This window comes from Eschscholzia californica, unplaced genomic scaffold, assembly GCF_041429995.1.
Source record: "Eschscholzia californica isolate CP2 unplaced genomic scaffold, dmEscCali1.0.p SCAF_4, whole genome shotgun sequence".
In the NCBI taxonomy this organism is placed as follows: Eukaryota; Viridiplantae; Streptophyta; class Magnoliopsida; order Ranunculales; family Papaveraceae; genus Eschscholzia; species Eschscholzia californica.
In genome coordinates, this window is record NW_028238461.1 from 25,553,486 (window position 1) to 25,570,339 (window position 16,854).

General features: G+C 34.9%; 2 protein-coding genes across 2 annotated transcripts; one reads left to right on the plus strand and one right to left on the minus strand.

Annotated features, from left to right (window-relative positions):
- Positions 1-531: 531 nt before the first annotated feature.
- Positions 532-5,448, minus strand: LOC147543856 (alpha/beta-Hydrolases superfamily protein). Its single transcript, XM_086636756.1, has 7 exons — positions 4,861-5,448; positions 2,712-2,750; positions 2,508-2,578; positions 2,296-2,360; positions 1,706-1,795; positions 1,539-1,631; positions 532-1,297 (listed from the first exon to the last, which is right to left on the minus strand). The coding sequence occupies exons 1-7, from the start codon at positions 5,244-5,246 to the stop codon at positions 857-859; spliced, it is 1,185 nt and encodes a 394-aa protein (XP_086492882.1). The 5' UTR covers positions 5,247-5,448; the 3' UTR covers positions 532-856.
- Positions 5,449-12,652: 7,204 nt separating this feature from the next.
- On the plus strand, positions 12,653-14,039 carry LOC147543857 (uncharacterized). The gene has a single exon (XM_086636219.1). The coding sequence runs from the start codon at positions 12,685-12,687 to the stop codon at positions 13,663-13,665; it is 981 nt and encodes a 326-aa protein (XP_086492345.1). The 5' UTR covers positions 12,653-12,684; the 3' UTR covers positions 13,666-14,039.
- The last annotated feature ends 2,815 nt before the right edge of the window (positions 14,040-16,854 follow it).

The window sequence follows — 16,854 nt, forward strand, 5'->3', positions numbered from 1 at the left end:
TGGGCCTCCCATTTGGGAGCCCGGGAGCATGGGGGCTCCTGGGTTGGAAGGAGGGCTCCCAAATTTGAATTGGGAGCCCATCCTCCTACAGTCATAACTGACAACAACCACGTTTTGGTACCTGTCATTGTTCAACCAGTGAACCAGGGGATTTCACCTAATGCAATGGTACAAACCAATCCCCTATGTTGACAAGGAACGCTTTCCTATTCATGTTGGCCGAGCACCCCTGGAAATAGAGTAAGCTATGGCCCTCTTCTATTTCATCTCAATTATTCATCTAATGATCTTGAGAATATTTTCATTGTTTATGAATTTCATGATTTCATTTTTACATAAACATCGAAAATACAACAATGTACACTCAAAATACAACAATGTACACTTCAACAAAGAGATGCAGAATCAATCACTTCGAGGTAGTAAGAACAATGACCAATCTTTGAAGGGATAACCATCGCGGGGTAATCTACAAGGCTAACGAAACCCTAATAGACTCTATCGTAGTAGAGAGTGTCCACCCCAACTGAATAACGTAAATTTATCACGTGCTTCCATTTTATTTTCCATGTCCAACATATCGTATCGTAAATTTTGAGAACAAAAAAAAATAGAGGTAAATAACATCCTGTCAGACAAACTAGAAAAGAGACCATATGTATCCATATATATATATATATATATATATATATATATATATATATATATATATATTCTTGCTTGAGTGTGTGAAAGCTTTATCACCAGCAACAGTAAAATATGATTTCAATTACCTTATACCCAAATCATAAAACCTGGTTTTCCCAGATTAGCAAAAAAGCAATATTTTTTTTTCTATTGTGAAGAGATTTATTATTTACCAGATATCATGAATCTTCTTCACATTCACGCTTCCATTCAATCTCTTCTCCATCCAGGTAATGATATCTTGACCTATCTCTTCTCGTTCAGGTTCGAAGAGAAGATCGTGCAAGAAACCATCATATAGCTTTATATCTTTGAACAATGAGGCAGCTTCATTGTACAAATCCTGTGAAGCCAGAGGATCAGTGACCTTGTCGGCAGTTCCGTGAAGGACCAAGAATGGAACAGTAACAGACTTTATGTTCTTCATCAAGTAAGAGGAAATACGAAGGATCTCATGTCCTGTTCGAACTCTAATTGGTCCGGTGTAGACAAGGGGATCAGAGTATTTGGCCATTAGAGCTGCTGGATCTCTTGAAACTGGAATTCCTCTCTTATTGGCACCTTTGAATTGAAATCTGGGAGCTACCAACGAAAATATAGGAGCTACCGCCTGTACAACAATATGAGAGAAACTTCCATAAACATCTTTACTTGTTGATACAAAAGATCTTGTTTGATCTTTAACCCACATACAATGATCCGTTTTACGTTTTAATTTGCACAATCTCCCCCCATAGTCGCGTCATAAACTCAGTTACTGATTGAGCTTGAATAGAACTAATGATTTATGAATTGAAGTCGATTATATACTAAAAATCATCAACAATTATAGTTAGAAGGAAGAAAATTACCCCAACAATTGGATGGGCTGGCTTAACACGCAAAGCTGGTGAAGTCAGTATGATTCCTTCCAGCATGCTCTCAATATGAGGAGAAGAAGCTGCCTGTTGAGAATTCATAGATCGTCATTTCGAGGTCAATAACTTGAAAAAAGAGTAAACATTCTGAGGTCATTTACCTTTAAAACCACAGCTCCTCCAGTAGAATGACCAAAGAGGAAGCATGGGATTCCAGGATTTTCAGATTTGATTTTCTCTAAGAAAGCACCCTGTCGGTAAGGAAAACAAAATGTTATGGGCGAAATTAAAAATAAAATGTGATAATCAAATAAAGGAGAACCTGTTCCTGTATACGGATTAGGCTTTCATTAGCTTTACCAGTATCTAATTAATTCAGGTTTTAAATAATTCTGTTACATCACAGAAACCTCAGAAGTTTCTTAGTAGTCTATTGAGGATGTTAGTTTCCCCCGTTTTCCTGATAAACCAGTGAGGATCAAACTTATTAAGAGGTTTCTTTAAATTTTTAGCATCAGTTGTTGCATACAATTTTTTGCCCAGAAAAGATGTACAGATATATTAAGGACACATTCTATACGTTATATTCCGCAGTGGACGAGCTACACTAGAAGCCAGACTCTCAATTCTTGAGAAAGATCCACACCACAGCTATAGAAGACATCAGTTTCTTGCTTTTCATGCTAAAGGGTTAATAAGGTAGGTTCTGGGTGGAATGAAAAACGGAAAACAATGTGAATAACAAACTTACAATGTCAGCAACAACATGATCAAGAGAAGGTACATAACCATGCAACCCGTCACTCCCACCATGCCCTGTTAAAAAAAATAGCAGAGAATCAAATTAGAGCTCTCAACAACAACAACTGGTTCTGCAGTTAGATCACTTCTACAGTTACTGTCCTGAAAACATTAAGAAACAACATGATAAAGATGCCAAAATGAAGCAGTAAGAAATCCTACCAACCCAATCCATTGCATAAACCCCAAAGTTGCAAAACGTAAGCTGCTTAGCAAAAGGAGCATATCGTCCACTAGAGAAAAGAATCAAGCACAATCAGATAAAAACTCAGCCAACTATCGTGACCTAAATACCCCTATCCAGATAAAAATTGCATGCGAAACAAGTGACAATAATCTTGGAGACTTGGAGTAGTCGAATGTTACCTGTGTTCATTAAGCCCATGTATAATGATGATAATTCCCCTGTAAAAACCAATATGAATGCTAATGAGACCTGAATATAACAAATAAGAAAACAAAAGGCAAAAAGAGATGCATCATATCAACATCCTCGTCATACAGAGTTACCAGATACTCTACCCCCCTGCATACCCGCGTATCAGATTTTCCATACCCTTTTTGGGCGGGTTTGCGATCTGGTACCCAAATTTGGCGTACCAAAATCGCCAACCTTAATAATCCCAATTTCTTTGCAGAAGTCTATAAGATGCATTAGTTGAGTTGTTAACTAAGTGATTTTTGTTTAACTATATAAAAATATAAGATTTTAAGTTTAATAGAGATGAAATGACTGAGAGTAGATGTATATATTCCATACGCATCATAGAGTGTACATTGTCTAGTAATAATAATCGAAGACGTACCAGACCCTAAACTAATGTACCAAAGAGGTATACTCTTAGAGTACCAAATACTGATATGGTTGCGTTCTCAAGTCTTAAACTCTTAATTTAGTTTTTCTTTTTTTTCTATTCTTAGATCCAACTAGAGGTTACCTAAGAATAATTTAACCCATGCCTCGACTTAACTGCACCTAATCAGTTTCACTAAAAACCTTGTGAAAGGGGAAAAGAAGGCCCTAATCTGAGAGAACTAAACTATGCTGCAAGGACATGGACATGGGTACGGACATTGTAGTACAACTAAATCTGAAAATTTAGAATACAAATAAGGGGTACTAGCAACTAGCAAGATAGGAATACAAGATCCATGAATTAAGGATGCAAAAGGGAAAATATAATCTCACTTCAAACAATGAGGATGCTACCAGTTTTAGACTCTATAGAAAACATTTTCAAGCCACAAACCCTTAATCGACATTTAGACCTAACAACGCAGATGACATAGCCAAATTGATTACATCAGCATTAAGCTTCTAGGTAAATGCCTGAAACATCTTCCATGCATTCCCTCTGTGAGTTCATCTATATAATGTCAAATGCAACATGACTGTCAGTAAGCATGGTGCCTGGCATATGGAAAACACGGCCAACATGGAAGCCTCCTCCGAAACCTATGCATTATTATATAAATGTAATGACATGATGTAAACGCACCACTTGAGAGATAAGTGCAGACAAATTTCTCACATTCACTAATAAGGATCAGTTACAAATATATTAGGATTTAGGAAGCTGATCACTAGTAAGATGAAATCTCCTGATAAAATTACCAAGTAATCGTTATACAGAATGTTGGAGAGACTTGCAGTCGGACACCTTAATGTCAGGTTAAACTGCGTCTAAAAGCAACAGCTCGAAGCTATATCCAGGTGATTATGAGTAGGAGTGCAGAACGTGACAGTGGTGACAAAATAAGGTAAAGCATCAAAATGACGAATTTTATTTTATTTTTACGATCGTCACTCTTTAGGCGTTGTAAACCAATTGAAATATGAGAAACAAGGTAATCAGGAATCAAAACAAAAATATTCAATGACAAAGATGGGTCAACTGTGGATCGATTCATAAATAAAAATTGGAGAATGTAAAGCTTCAGCTCACAACTTGCAACAAACAACCTAAAGAACTATGTTCTCGATATGCACGTGAACCAAGAAAAAGTATCTGACAAGCATAAACTTTTAAGTTAAAGCTGTCTATGTACAGGGAATCCAAGCATAAATTTCTCAACCATCAAACCCATCCCACATATTAACCTATTTGATACTTTTGGTTGGAAAATTTCATGAGAAAAAAAGGTAAGCCTAACAATTTCAGTAAAACCCAGAAACCACTCTAGCCCACAAACCTAAAATCCAATTTCACAAGATGACACCACCAAGAAAAACAAATGAACAATCTCTTCAACAAAAAGTAGGCGACTTTGGGTGCAAATTAAACAAACTAGGCAACTAACAGAATACTTGATTGATCAATTCTAACAGTTAACTTGCAATTAAATCGTTTTTGATACTAAAATCGAATTATGTAATCAGAACTTCATATCATAAATTAACCTAAATCACATTTTGAGTAGCAATCAGACATTAACTACATGAGAAGAAGAAAAAAAAACCTAAATTACTAATAACTATGTAATTGAGAGTAATGAACAAAAATCAAAACCTTACTTCATATCACCAGAAACAGGAATCCAAGAACGAGAGAATAAAGCGTTCATCCTGGCGCCAAAGAAGATATAACTATTATACCGACAAAAACTCCTCTGTTCAATCCCAGAAACTATTTCTAATTCCTCAGCTAAAGCTCTCCTTCTCAAAGTATCTTCTTCATCTTTCCTCCTAAACCCATATTTCCTTTTTGATGATTTTGAAGGAGAAGAAACGGTGCGATTACGAGGTAAAAGAAGAAGGAACCAGAGGAAGAATGATTGAATGAAAATGAAGAAACGAGTTAAAGATCTCCATGTAAGTAATGATCTTCGAATGTTTCGAAAGACATGAATTATACGACCACTGGCTCCTGAAGTTAGTTCTTCCACCTTCACAGAATCCATGGAGATGGAAGAAGAGAGAAGAGAGAGAGAGAGAGAGAGGAATTGAGAAGTTTCTTTCTTCGTGAACCCGCGTTTTGGAATTTGGAGGTGAATTGTATAGAGAGAGAGAGAGAGAAAGAAAGTTAGAGAGAAGAGTTGTTCGTTTATTTAATGGGTTGGACTTTGAATTCTTCGTGTAAGAATACCTAGCTGGTTTCGTCATGGTGGATATAAGTTAACCCATACGACCTGCCTAGGGCCCGGTTCAATATTAGCCACGTGACTGGGTTGAGTATTAGCCACGTGAAAATTATACCTCTTCATTTATTAACCGATCATGCGGATATGGATTATGGGTGAGACTTTTTTTTTTTTTTTTTTTTTCTTTTGTTGAAAGATATGGGTGAGACTTTCTTGCCTAACTTGTATCCAATATGAGAAAGGCGTTGCTAAAGGCACATGAGGGGATTGCTTTGTAAGATCATTCAGATGGGTTGTGGTCATCTTTGGCACCCACCTGTCCTTCCCAATCCAATGAACTCCAACGTGGTATGGGTCGCCCAACTCATCCAAAATAACTAGTGGAACACGGTATTACTACCTCCTTCACCACCAACATTAGTAATGCGACACATAGTATTAACTTACAAGATAATTGAGAAGACAAAATCAGATGACGGCTGACACAATCAGATGGCCGCTGACACAATTAGGTAATTACATTATAAGTTATATGTATCGTCATCAGGGGCGGGCCCACGTAGAGACCAGTGGGGGCACGTGTCCCCACGACCCATGATTTCTTTCTGATTCCTAATAGAGGTGGAATATATTATATAATAAAAACTCTAGATTTCTTTCATTAAAGAATAGTTAGTGTTGTGGTATCATTCACGCATTACTTTTTCCTTTTTAACTTTCCAATGAGTAAATTCGGATGTGACCCCTAGTTTGTAATTAGCTATGCTTTTAGCCCTACATATATCTGTTATTTTTTGATTATTTTTCTAAAATAAATTTGTCAATCCTCTTTCCTTAACTTCTTTATATACAATTCGAATGTGTGTGAGACTACTTACTTATATTGATTTCAATCAAAGCAACTTACAAGACGATAGTGGTTGAATTGGATTCGAATGTAACGATAATGTACAGAAATTACTCGCGTGACCATCATATTTAAAAAATTGGGCGATTTTTGTTCTAACTAAAAGTGCCCCCACAAAGAAAATTTCCTGAGTCCGCCACTGATCGTCATCTCAAAGAAACTCAGGACACCAACCTGAATAATCACATAAACTGATTTTTTATTTGGAACATTAACACTACCCCTAAGATAAAATTATTCTATGGAAATGTTGTACCAACAGTTTATAGGTCAAAACAACATAGGCAAATATATTGATAATGATTGCAATTGTACGTATAGTAATAACACGGAAACATTAGATCATGCTCTTTTACGGTGTTATTATGCTCGAATAATCTGGTTTTATTTTAATGTCTGATCGGAAAACCTAAATTCAGTTATAAAATAAAATTTACACTGAAAATATATGGAAACTAACCTCACAGAATTATACGCCAAAATCTTATAGTTCATGAAAATCCATATGTGAGAATTGTTTAAATGAACATGTAAAATCCCCAACACAAGTCATTAACAGAATCTAAGCTACTCCAACCCGACAACAGATAATCAACAAAAAGCATAATAGTAGACAACAAACAACATGGAACCCCCCACATTCCAATACCTCAAAATCAATGTGGATGCTTCGTTCAAACAGTTTACAGAAATAGCAGGCATAGGTTGCATTCTCCACAACGCTTAGGCACATTTCATAGCAGCTTTAACAAATATAACCCGAAGAAGAAACTCAGAAGAATGTGAATGTCAGGCAATATTACGCGCCATAAGATGGGCAATAGAAAATCAAATAAAATACCTTCACATCGAAAACAATAACCAAAGCATTGTTGATCACCTTCAACATCCAAGCAAGAACATCCATTGGAAATCCATCAGCCACACGACAGAGATTCTAAAGCTCACCTCGCAATAAAAGAGTTATCTTCTCCTACATCACACGGACGACGAACCAACAGGCGGACACTTTGGCAAAATGGGCGAGATATCGCAAACAACAACACTCATGGAACTCCTTTCCCGCTTTTCTTTCCTTTTTTACCTCTTAATGTATTTTTAGTAGTAGTAGTGTTTCCTTTCTTTCTTTGTACCTCAACAAAAAAAAAAAGATAGTGTCTACTCTGCGGTTTTGTTTTGGGTATTAGACAAGATTACAGAACATTTTGTGTCAATAGGTGTTTAGGTCAAAATCATGACGAGACAATCCTCAATGGCTCAAAACGATGAGAGCATCTCGGAAGGCTTGAATCCCACCTTCAAACTCTTAACCTACTTAGGTGAAGGTAGGTGAAGGTAGGACCCCATGCGTCTTACTTAGTTATTTTTAGATTAAGGTAAGAGGCAGAAGTTTTTTTCACTGAAATCCGTTCAAAGAATAGATGGGTCCCCACAAAAATGTAAAAGAATTTATGTTTAGTAAAAAATCAACAAAATGCTCGAAAAATGTTAAAAGCTTTGTTAACCTAATATAAGTAACGTCATTGAACAAATAATACAAAATTATGTTGTTAGTATCAACACAATGATAAAAAAAATATAATAAAAGTTGTTTACATAATCTCAGTAAGTCATGTAATATGCTCAAGTTTAGTATTATGTTACTAGAATTAGCAAACTGTTAAAACAAATTTCAAAATATTGTACAACTGATCTAAACAAGTCATAAAATATGTTATGTTATACAAGTATAATGTTAGAATCAACAAACTGCTAGAAAAACGAAGAAAGTTGTTTCAAAAGAAAGGTGAACATAGCGGTAAAAACGGAAAAAATCATATAGAAAAAAGGAGCGATAATGAAAGAATTCGAAACAAGTTTGTTGAAAAGAAAAAACAACGAACTCAAAAAGTAAAAAACGGTGAAAGTTTTGGAAGAAATAAGGAACAAAATAAAAGAGTATAGTTTTAGAAGAAAGTAAGGAACAAAATACAAGCATCATTCTTGATTTGTTATTTTCCTTTTGGTAATTTAACCTCTAGAGTTTTTTTTTCGCCATTTTGAGAAATTAGTGGTTCTCTACACCAAATCTGAAATTCTTTTATGGCCCATTTTGATACGGGACCATTAAATTAAAAAGAAGGGTTGAACCAAAAAGAAAATAAAAATGGCTGGAGAATACGATTAGATTTACTTAACAATGGAGAAAAATATTGATAATACTTGAAGAATATGAAATGATTATCAACACCTACACATAAAAATTGGATGCGAGGATCGAAGCATAATCTGAAAAGGGAGAAAATCATTAAAACAATAGAATATCCTGAAAAGAGAATATTTTTAATCTCTTTTCTTCTTCATCATCACAATGGTTAAAAATAAAAAGAAAGAAATTTCTAAATGTTCCAAACCAAACATTCCAACTATTTTCTAGATATAGTCTCCCCTTTCATAACTTGCAATTGAAAAATTCAACCAGAAACTATTACATAAGCTTAATTTGTAGTGATTAAAATATAGGCAGATAATTTGAGCAGTAGTTTTCTAAAACTATATCTCAAGCCCCTTGTTTGCTCATCAACCTCTTTTCATATATTGCATGCATAAGGAGAAACTTCTTGATACAAGCTGCCAAATAAAAGTTCTCCGAGTCTACAAATATGATTTTTCTTAATTATTAGCTTACAAGAAACGACTACCTAGGTAGCAAAGATAGTTGGTTTTTGAAATGATTTGTTAACCCAATTTTATTCTCATATAATTGCTACATACTATATATATAAAAGTAGAAAAGATTGGCAAGATAACGAAGGAAAACTTATGGATTCTCTACATTTACAGTTACTCTTAATCAAATCACTACAAAAACACAGGGTACCGGCAACGATTTTAACGAGAACTGTTGGCAATAATTTTATGTTAGGTGACTCTTTCAGACTCCGTCAGCATATCTTGCCATGGTGAACAACCCATTTTTCACTTCACAGACAACTTGGCCAACAACCTCAATTACCGTTAGGAGTAACTCTTTTGCCTACAGGGTTTTCATATTACGTCGACATTAAACTCGCATGAATATTTCTGGGCAGAAAAATTCATGGTCTGCAGAAAAAATTATAATTGCAAAGGAGAAACTTTAATTTTTTGGCCGAAATCAAAAAAAGTTCCACGAAAATATACTGCTGACGGTTGTTTCGTGCCGTTGGCAGTAAACTTAAAAATCCCTAAAACAGATGATTTCTTTTTTTCTTCTTTTTTTCCTTCTGTGTCTTTGCCCAATATTCGACTTTAAAACTTTTTCTTCTTCGGATGATGAGGAATATCTCTCCCTCTCTCTCTCTCTCTCTCTCTCTCTCTCTCTCTCTCTCTCTCTCTCTCTCTCTCTCTCTCTCTCTCTCTCTCTCTCTCTCTCCTACAAACGGTATTTGTACTTCTTGATGATGATGTTGACAGTGGAAATTCTTAGATTATCTTTCTTAGATTAGATGAAATGTTTTCTTGACAATATCTTTTTTGTAGACGAGATGAAACCATTCCTTTACTGAAAACCCATTACCCATTTTAGATACTCTTGGAAACTTTTTATCAACAATTTTAGTAAAATCTACACATGAATTTTGATAATTTTTCGAAGATTAAATGAACACTTCTTTGACGGTATGTCATTGCCCATGTGGGAATTGCGAATTCATAAAGTTTTAAAATTCTTGTTGGCCTGACTTTTGGAGCCAATCACGACCCGATTGGTGACGTGGTCAGCTCTAATTGATCATGCCATGTGGATGGTGAAACATGTTGATCAAGTGGAGTCGACCACGTCACATTTCGGGTCGGTCAGCTCCAAAAATCGGGTTGACTACCACATCTCAGTGTGCTTTGCATTTGGTCATTATTCTAGGTTTTGGACTTGTTTAACCACAATTCGAGGTTCAATTTTACCTTATCATTTTTTTCTTTTTTACAACTCACTGCTATCATTTCTGTTCTTCATATATTTGTTGTTTGTCTGTTAGTTTTGGTACAAAATCGCAGCTTTCCTAAAGTTGTTGAAACTTCTTTAATATTAAAAATCATTTTCTTCTTCTTCTTACTCTTCTTTTGCAATTTCTTTAACCATCAGAGAAGAAGATCATAATCAAGTTCCCACTTCTCTCGGTAACCCTCACCCGACAAGACTTTCCTCTTTTTAATTAAGGACACTTTAGGCTGAAAGTTTGCTTAATGTTTATGAGATTGCACCAGTTAGGGGAGAAAGAAAATGTCTGATAAATAGCCACGATGAATGGCCATTATAGGTAATCGGAGGCCTAAGACATATCTAACTTGAGGCAGAAATTACTATTCCTTCCTTTATCTGTTTTGAAGGAGTGATTTAGTTAATGAGCAATAATGATATTATCTGAGATTTGTATACCTGGAAAGATACCTCATTGGAAAGAGGGATGATATCTTTCAGGAAAGTTTTGAAGTATGTTCATCACTATATTTTTTGTAATGGCTTTATATGTTGTGTTTAAGGGACTGGTAAGTCTGAACTCAAATGGGGTTTGAGGGGTTTAAGTCTGAACTCAAATGGGGTTTGAGGGGTTTAGGTCTTAAGTAAATGGTTACTATTAACAGGACATTGGGTCGAAGACCCAACTTTAAACTTTTTTAAGTTAAAAATACAAGTTATATTTTTTATTATTAAATACTCAAATATTTGTATTTTGTTCGGTTAAAAACCCAATATTTTTTGCAAAGATGATGCAAAAAGTTGCAAAGTATTGCAAGGTATTGCAAAGTTGTCGCAAAGTTATCGCAAGGTGTTGCAAAGTTGTTGCAAAGTGTTGCAAAACTGTTACAACTTATTGCAAATTAAAAAACTACCTAGGAAGCTGAAGACTAAAAAAATTGACTGATCATTTTTCATCCAAACAAAAAATTTATAGAGAGTTTTGACCAAATTTCCCTACTATTAATAAGAAGCTTAGTATTTTTTAAAGAAATCTTTTGTCATCTCATGAGTGTAAGACTCTAATGTGTTCAAGTTAGATTGGTGGAAAATGGTGGTGTTTGTCTAGGTCAAAGGTGAGTCCTTTTTGAGGAATTTGATGGTATGTATGGTTGGTTTCCTTGGAAATTTTTCGTTCGTTTATTTGAGAAATATAGGGTAAATGATTTAAAAAATTTGGTGAATTTCAGTATTATTTCAAACCCTCTAGTTATCTTCATTTTGGATAGAGGATTTTGTTATAATGGTGACAGTTAATAGCCAGGGGATGAAAAAAATTGTGTTCTTCTCTCCCTGTTTAATGTGATTATCTCATGTTTGCGCTAGCCCTCTATATCTTGTTGGATATCATGATATTAGGATCTATATTTAGGGTCTCAAAGATTGTCTTTGAAAATTTTCATATTAGAGTCTATGTTCTCGAACAGTAGTCAGTTTGGAGGGAGAGCTAGGAACTCGGTTTTTTCAATTTTCTTTCTATATCGTAACGAGGGTTTTTGTTTTTTTTTGCCAATTGATATTAATGAATTTTTTGAAGTGTGGATGAAACATCCAGGTTTGGCAGAATTTAGGCTTTGGTCAAGTATAGTTTTTAGGATCATTTTCAAGGAGAACTAACACATCATCCAAACCTATTCTTGAGGCCCACATGTTAATAATACTATTAATTTTTGATGTGGGAAAGAGAAGAGATTCAAATCCTCCTTCCTTGTCGTTTGAAGATAAGATGTTGTGAAGATCTCCAATAATGACCCATGGTTCATTGATTTCTTATCTGACAAACCAAAGATTTTTCTCAGGGGGTAGTTTCCCATTAGCATAAGGATGACCATAGTTCATAGGAACTGGTAAGAAAAACACTTTTTCCTTAAGGGAATAAAAACGAGTTAATTCCTATATGGCCCCCTACTTTATGACCAGCTTCCTTTATGGCCCCCTTTTTTTCGTAAATTCAAATATGGCCCCCTATTTTCAAGTAAATGTCATTACTACCCTTCTTAATTCTAAATTTAAAACATTAAAAAAAAATTATTTCCACCTCACCCCTCTCTCTCTCTCTCCACCTCATCTCTCTCTACAACTCACCCCTCTCTCTCTCTCTCCAATCCACCTCTCTCTCTTTCCAACTCATCTCTCTCTCTCTCTAACTCACTCCTCTCTCTCTCCAACTCACCTTCATCTTCTCCGATTAAAGTCGCCGGACAAAAAAAAAAAAAATTTCCTCTCATCTCTCTCTCTCTCTAAAAACTCCGGCGAAGGGGGTTTCCCTTCGCCGGAGCCGTGAACAGACTTGTATGTAGTTGAGATTTTTTGGAAAGTTAGTTACTCTTCAACTCAGTAATGTCCGTACATCTTTAGAAACATCTGTAACAACGATGACGACGACGGAGATTATTACATCAACGTCGCCGAATGATGAGATCCAGTCTCCGCCGGAAACTGCAAAAGCTTACCGGAGAGGTTTTATCTCTGACTCTGAACTTTATTTATTTTCTCCTAAAGCTCCTAGATGTTCTAGTAGATGGAAAGAACTTTTAGGTTTGAAGAAACTTCAAAACTCTAGAAACAACGATCTTCATCAGAAGAATTCTTCTTCTACTAGTTCAAAAAATCTCAACTCAAGTTCTCTTACTGAAAGATTCAGATTCAGACATCCTAAATCATCTTCTTCTTCTTTGGTTGATTCATCTTTGAATCTTCCTTTACTTAAAGATTCAGATTCAGGGATCGTGGTTCCTAACTCATCTGGTTCTTCATCTCTTTCATCATCTTCTTCAATATCCTCGTCTTCATCTTCGTCATCATCATCATTATCAGTTCCTAATCTAGAAGAACAATCAAGGTTTTCATTAGATTTAGATCCAAAATTAATGAGTCAAATTAATCTAAACAGAAATCCACCAAGAGCAAGATTAGCAAAATCAAGACAAGGAGGAGGAGGATCAAATGAAAATGGTAGAGTTGCACGTAGTTCAATGCACAGAGTTCCTGAATCAAATCCAATTCCAGCCATAAGATTAACAATAGACAGTCCAAGAATGAATTCTTCTGGTAAAATTGTGTTTCAAAGCTTAGAAAGAAGTTCAAGTAGTCCAAGCACTTTTAATGGTGGACCTAGATTAAAACACAGAGGAGTTGAAAGATCTTACTCAGCTAATGTTGTTAGGGTTACTCCTGTTTTGAATGTTCCAGTTTGTTCACTTAGAGGATCTTCAAAATCTGGTTCTGTTTTTGGATTTGGTCAACTATTTTCAAATCCACCAAAGAGAGATGGATCTTCTGCCATTAGAACCCACAATCACACCACCACCACCACCACAGCTACCAACAAAAACCGTACTGATCGGATTAATTAACAGAGATTCTTACTGGTAAAGTTTCAAACTATTAACCCTTTTTTAATTTTAAATTCCAGTTGGTTGATCTTTCTTTTATCTTTTTGCTATTGTTGTTTTCTGATCTTAGTTTTAGGTTAAGACTGGTCTGTTCACGGCTCCGGCGAAGGGAAACCCCCTTCGCCGGAGTTTTTAGAGAGAGAGGGATGAGAGGAAAAAAATATTTTTTTTTGGAGGTCGTCGGCCGGAAAATTTTCCGGCCGGCGACTTTAATCGAAGAAGATGAAGGTGAGTTGGAGAGAGAGAGGAGTGAGTTGGAGAGAGAGAGAGAGGTGAATTGGAGAGAGAGAGAGGGGTGAGTTGTATAGAGAGATGAGGTGGAGAGAGAGAGAGGGGTGAGGTGGAAATAACTTTTGTTAAATGTTTTAAATTTAGAATTAAGAAGGGTAGTAACGACATTTACTTGAAAATAGGGGGCCATATTTGAATTTACAAAAAAAAAAGGGCCATAAAGGAAGCTGGTCACAAAGTAGGGGGCCATATAGGAATTAACTCAATAAAAACACTTAAATATACAAAAGGACATCTTTTAGTAGAAAAACTGTCGGAAATGAAACACCAAAAAAACTCTCTATATTGAAAAAATCGTTTCAGAAGAAAAGTCAAAATAGTGATAAAACAGAAAACATCATATAGAAAAAATGAGTTAGAACGAAAGAAATGGAAACAAGTTTGTTGAAAAGAGAAAACAGCGTAGTCAATAGTAATAAACAGTAATAATATTGGAAGAAGCTAAGGAACAAAATACAAATAACTTGTTTGATTTTTTTTTTCCTTTTAATTTTACCTCTAGAGGACTTTTTCGCCATTTATATTTGTGGTTTTTTGCTTCCCATTCTGAATTTTTTTTTTCACCGGTTTAGCTACGGACCATTAAACTGAAAGAAGGATTGAACCAACAATAAAACAAAAATATCTGGAGAATGCGAAAATATATAATTAACAATCGAGAAAAACATTGATGATACTTGAAGGGTATGGAACCATTACCAACAACTGCAGATAAAAATTGGATGCGATGATCGAAGCATAATTTGAAAAGGGATAACATCTTGAAAATGATAGGAATGTGTGGTGCGGGAATATTATGAGTCTCTTTTCTTCTTCATTATCAGAACTGTCAGAAATGAAAAGAACGTGATTTCTAAATATTCCCAACCAAACATTCCAACTATTTTCTAGATACAGTCTCCCCTTTCGTAATTTGCGATTTAGAAACTCAACCAGAAACCATCACATAAGTTTAATTTGTAGTGATTAAAATTCAGGGCCTTGTGTGTCCTTTATATAGGTAAAAAATCTGAACAGTGTTTTTCTAAAACTATTTCTCAAGCCCCTTGTTTTCTCATAATTCGCTTTTCACCTATTGTATGCAAATGGGGAAACTTATAGGTACAGGCTGCTAAATAAAAATTCTCCGAGTTTAGAAATATAATTTTTCTTAATTATTAGCCTACCAGAAACGCTTAGCTAGGTAGCGAAGATAGGTGGTTTTTCAAATGATTTGTTAAGCCTATTTTATTCTCATATGGGTTTTTTTCCTTTAAGGGAATAATAACACTTCTAAGATACCAAAGAAAATCTTTTGGTAGAAAAACCGTCAGAAATAAAACAGGGAAAAAAACTCGTCACAGTTAAAAAAACCTTTTCAGAAGAAAAAGTGAAATTACGGATAAAACAGAAAAAATCTTATAGAAAAAATGAATTATAACAAAAGAGATGGAAACAAGTTTGATGAAAATAGAAAACATCGAAGTCAAAAAGAAAAAAATGGTGATAGTTTTGGAAGAAGTTAAGGAACAAAATACAAAGGACATGTTTGATTTGTTATTTTCATTTTAATTTTACCTTTAGAGGATTTTTTTTCGCCATTTTAGAATATTTGTGGTTTTTTGCACCCATTCTGAACTTCTTTTGGGGTGATCTAGATACGGAACCATTAAATTGAAAGAAAGATTGAACCAAATAGAAATCAAAAATATCTGGAGAACAAGATTAGATTTAATTAACAATTGAGAAAAACATTAATAATAATTGAAGGGTATGAAACCATTACCAACACCTGCACGTAAAAATTGGAAGCGAGAATTGAAGCATAATCTGAAAAGGGAGAAAATCTTGAAAATGATAGGAATGTGTGGTATGGGAATAATATTATTCACTTTTCTTTTTCATCATCACAAAGGTTAGAAATGAAAAGAAAGAGATTTCTAAATGTTCCCAACCAAACATCCCAACTATTTTCTAGATACAGTCTCCCCTTTCATAATTTGCGATTGAGAAATTCAATCAGAAACCATCACATAAGCTTAATTTGTAGTGATTAAACTTCAGGGCCTTATGTGTCTCTTATATAGGCAGATAATCTGGGTAGTGGTTTTCTAAAACTATTTCTCAAGTCCCTTGTTTTCTTATAAACCGCTTTTACATATTGTATGCAAAAGGAGAAACTTATAGGTACAGACTGTCAAATAAAAAAAAAATCCAAGACTCTACAAATATGATTTTTCTTAATTATTAGCCTACCAGAAATGACTATCTAGGTAGCAAAGATAGTTGGTTTTTGAAATGATTTGTTAATCCAATTTTATTCTCATATAAATGCTACATATTATATATATATATATAAAAGTAGAAAAGATTGGCCAGATAACGAAGGAAAACTTATGAATTCTCTACATTTACAGTTATTCTTAATCAAGTCACTACAAAACACAGTTATTGTCGACGATTTTAACGAGAACCGTTGGCAACAGTTATATGCTAGGTGGCTCTTTCATAAGGCGTCAACATATCTTGCCCTAGTAAACAACCCATTTTTCACTTCACCGTCATCTTGGCTAACAACTTCGGTTACCCAGGAGTGACTCTTTTGCCTACAGGGTTTCCATTTTCTATCGACAATGAACTGGCATGAATATTTTTGGGCGGAAAAATTCGCGCTCTACAGACAAAATTATAATTGCAAAGGAGAAAATTTCAATTTTCCGTCCAAAATGAAAAAAAGTTCCACGCAAATATATTGATGATGGTTGTTCTTGTATTCGACAGTAAACTAAAAGCAGATAAAAAAAAATTTTCCTTTTCGGTCTTTCTGCTCAATCTTTGACTGTGAATCTTTTTCTTCTAGGGCTGGTTAGGAAAATCTCT

Coding starts and splice junctions, on each gene's coding strand:
- LOC147543856 (XM_086636756.1), bottom strand. CDS start 5,246: ATGGATTCTGTGAAGGTGGAAGAACTAACTTCAGGAGCCAGTGGTCGT. Junction 2,751..4,860: donor CCTGTTTCTGGTGATATGAA/GTAAGGTTTTGA, acceptor TGGTTTTTACAG/GGGAATTATCATCATTATAC. Junction 2,361..2,507: donor TTATGCAATGGATTGGGTTG/GTAGGATTTCTT, acceptor TTTTTTTAACAG/GGCATGGTGGGAGTGACGGG.
- LOC147543857 (XM_086636219.1), top strand. CDS start 12,685: ATGACGACGACGGAGATTATTACATCAACGTCGCCGAATGATGAGATC.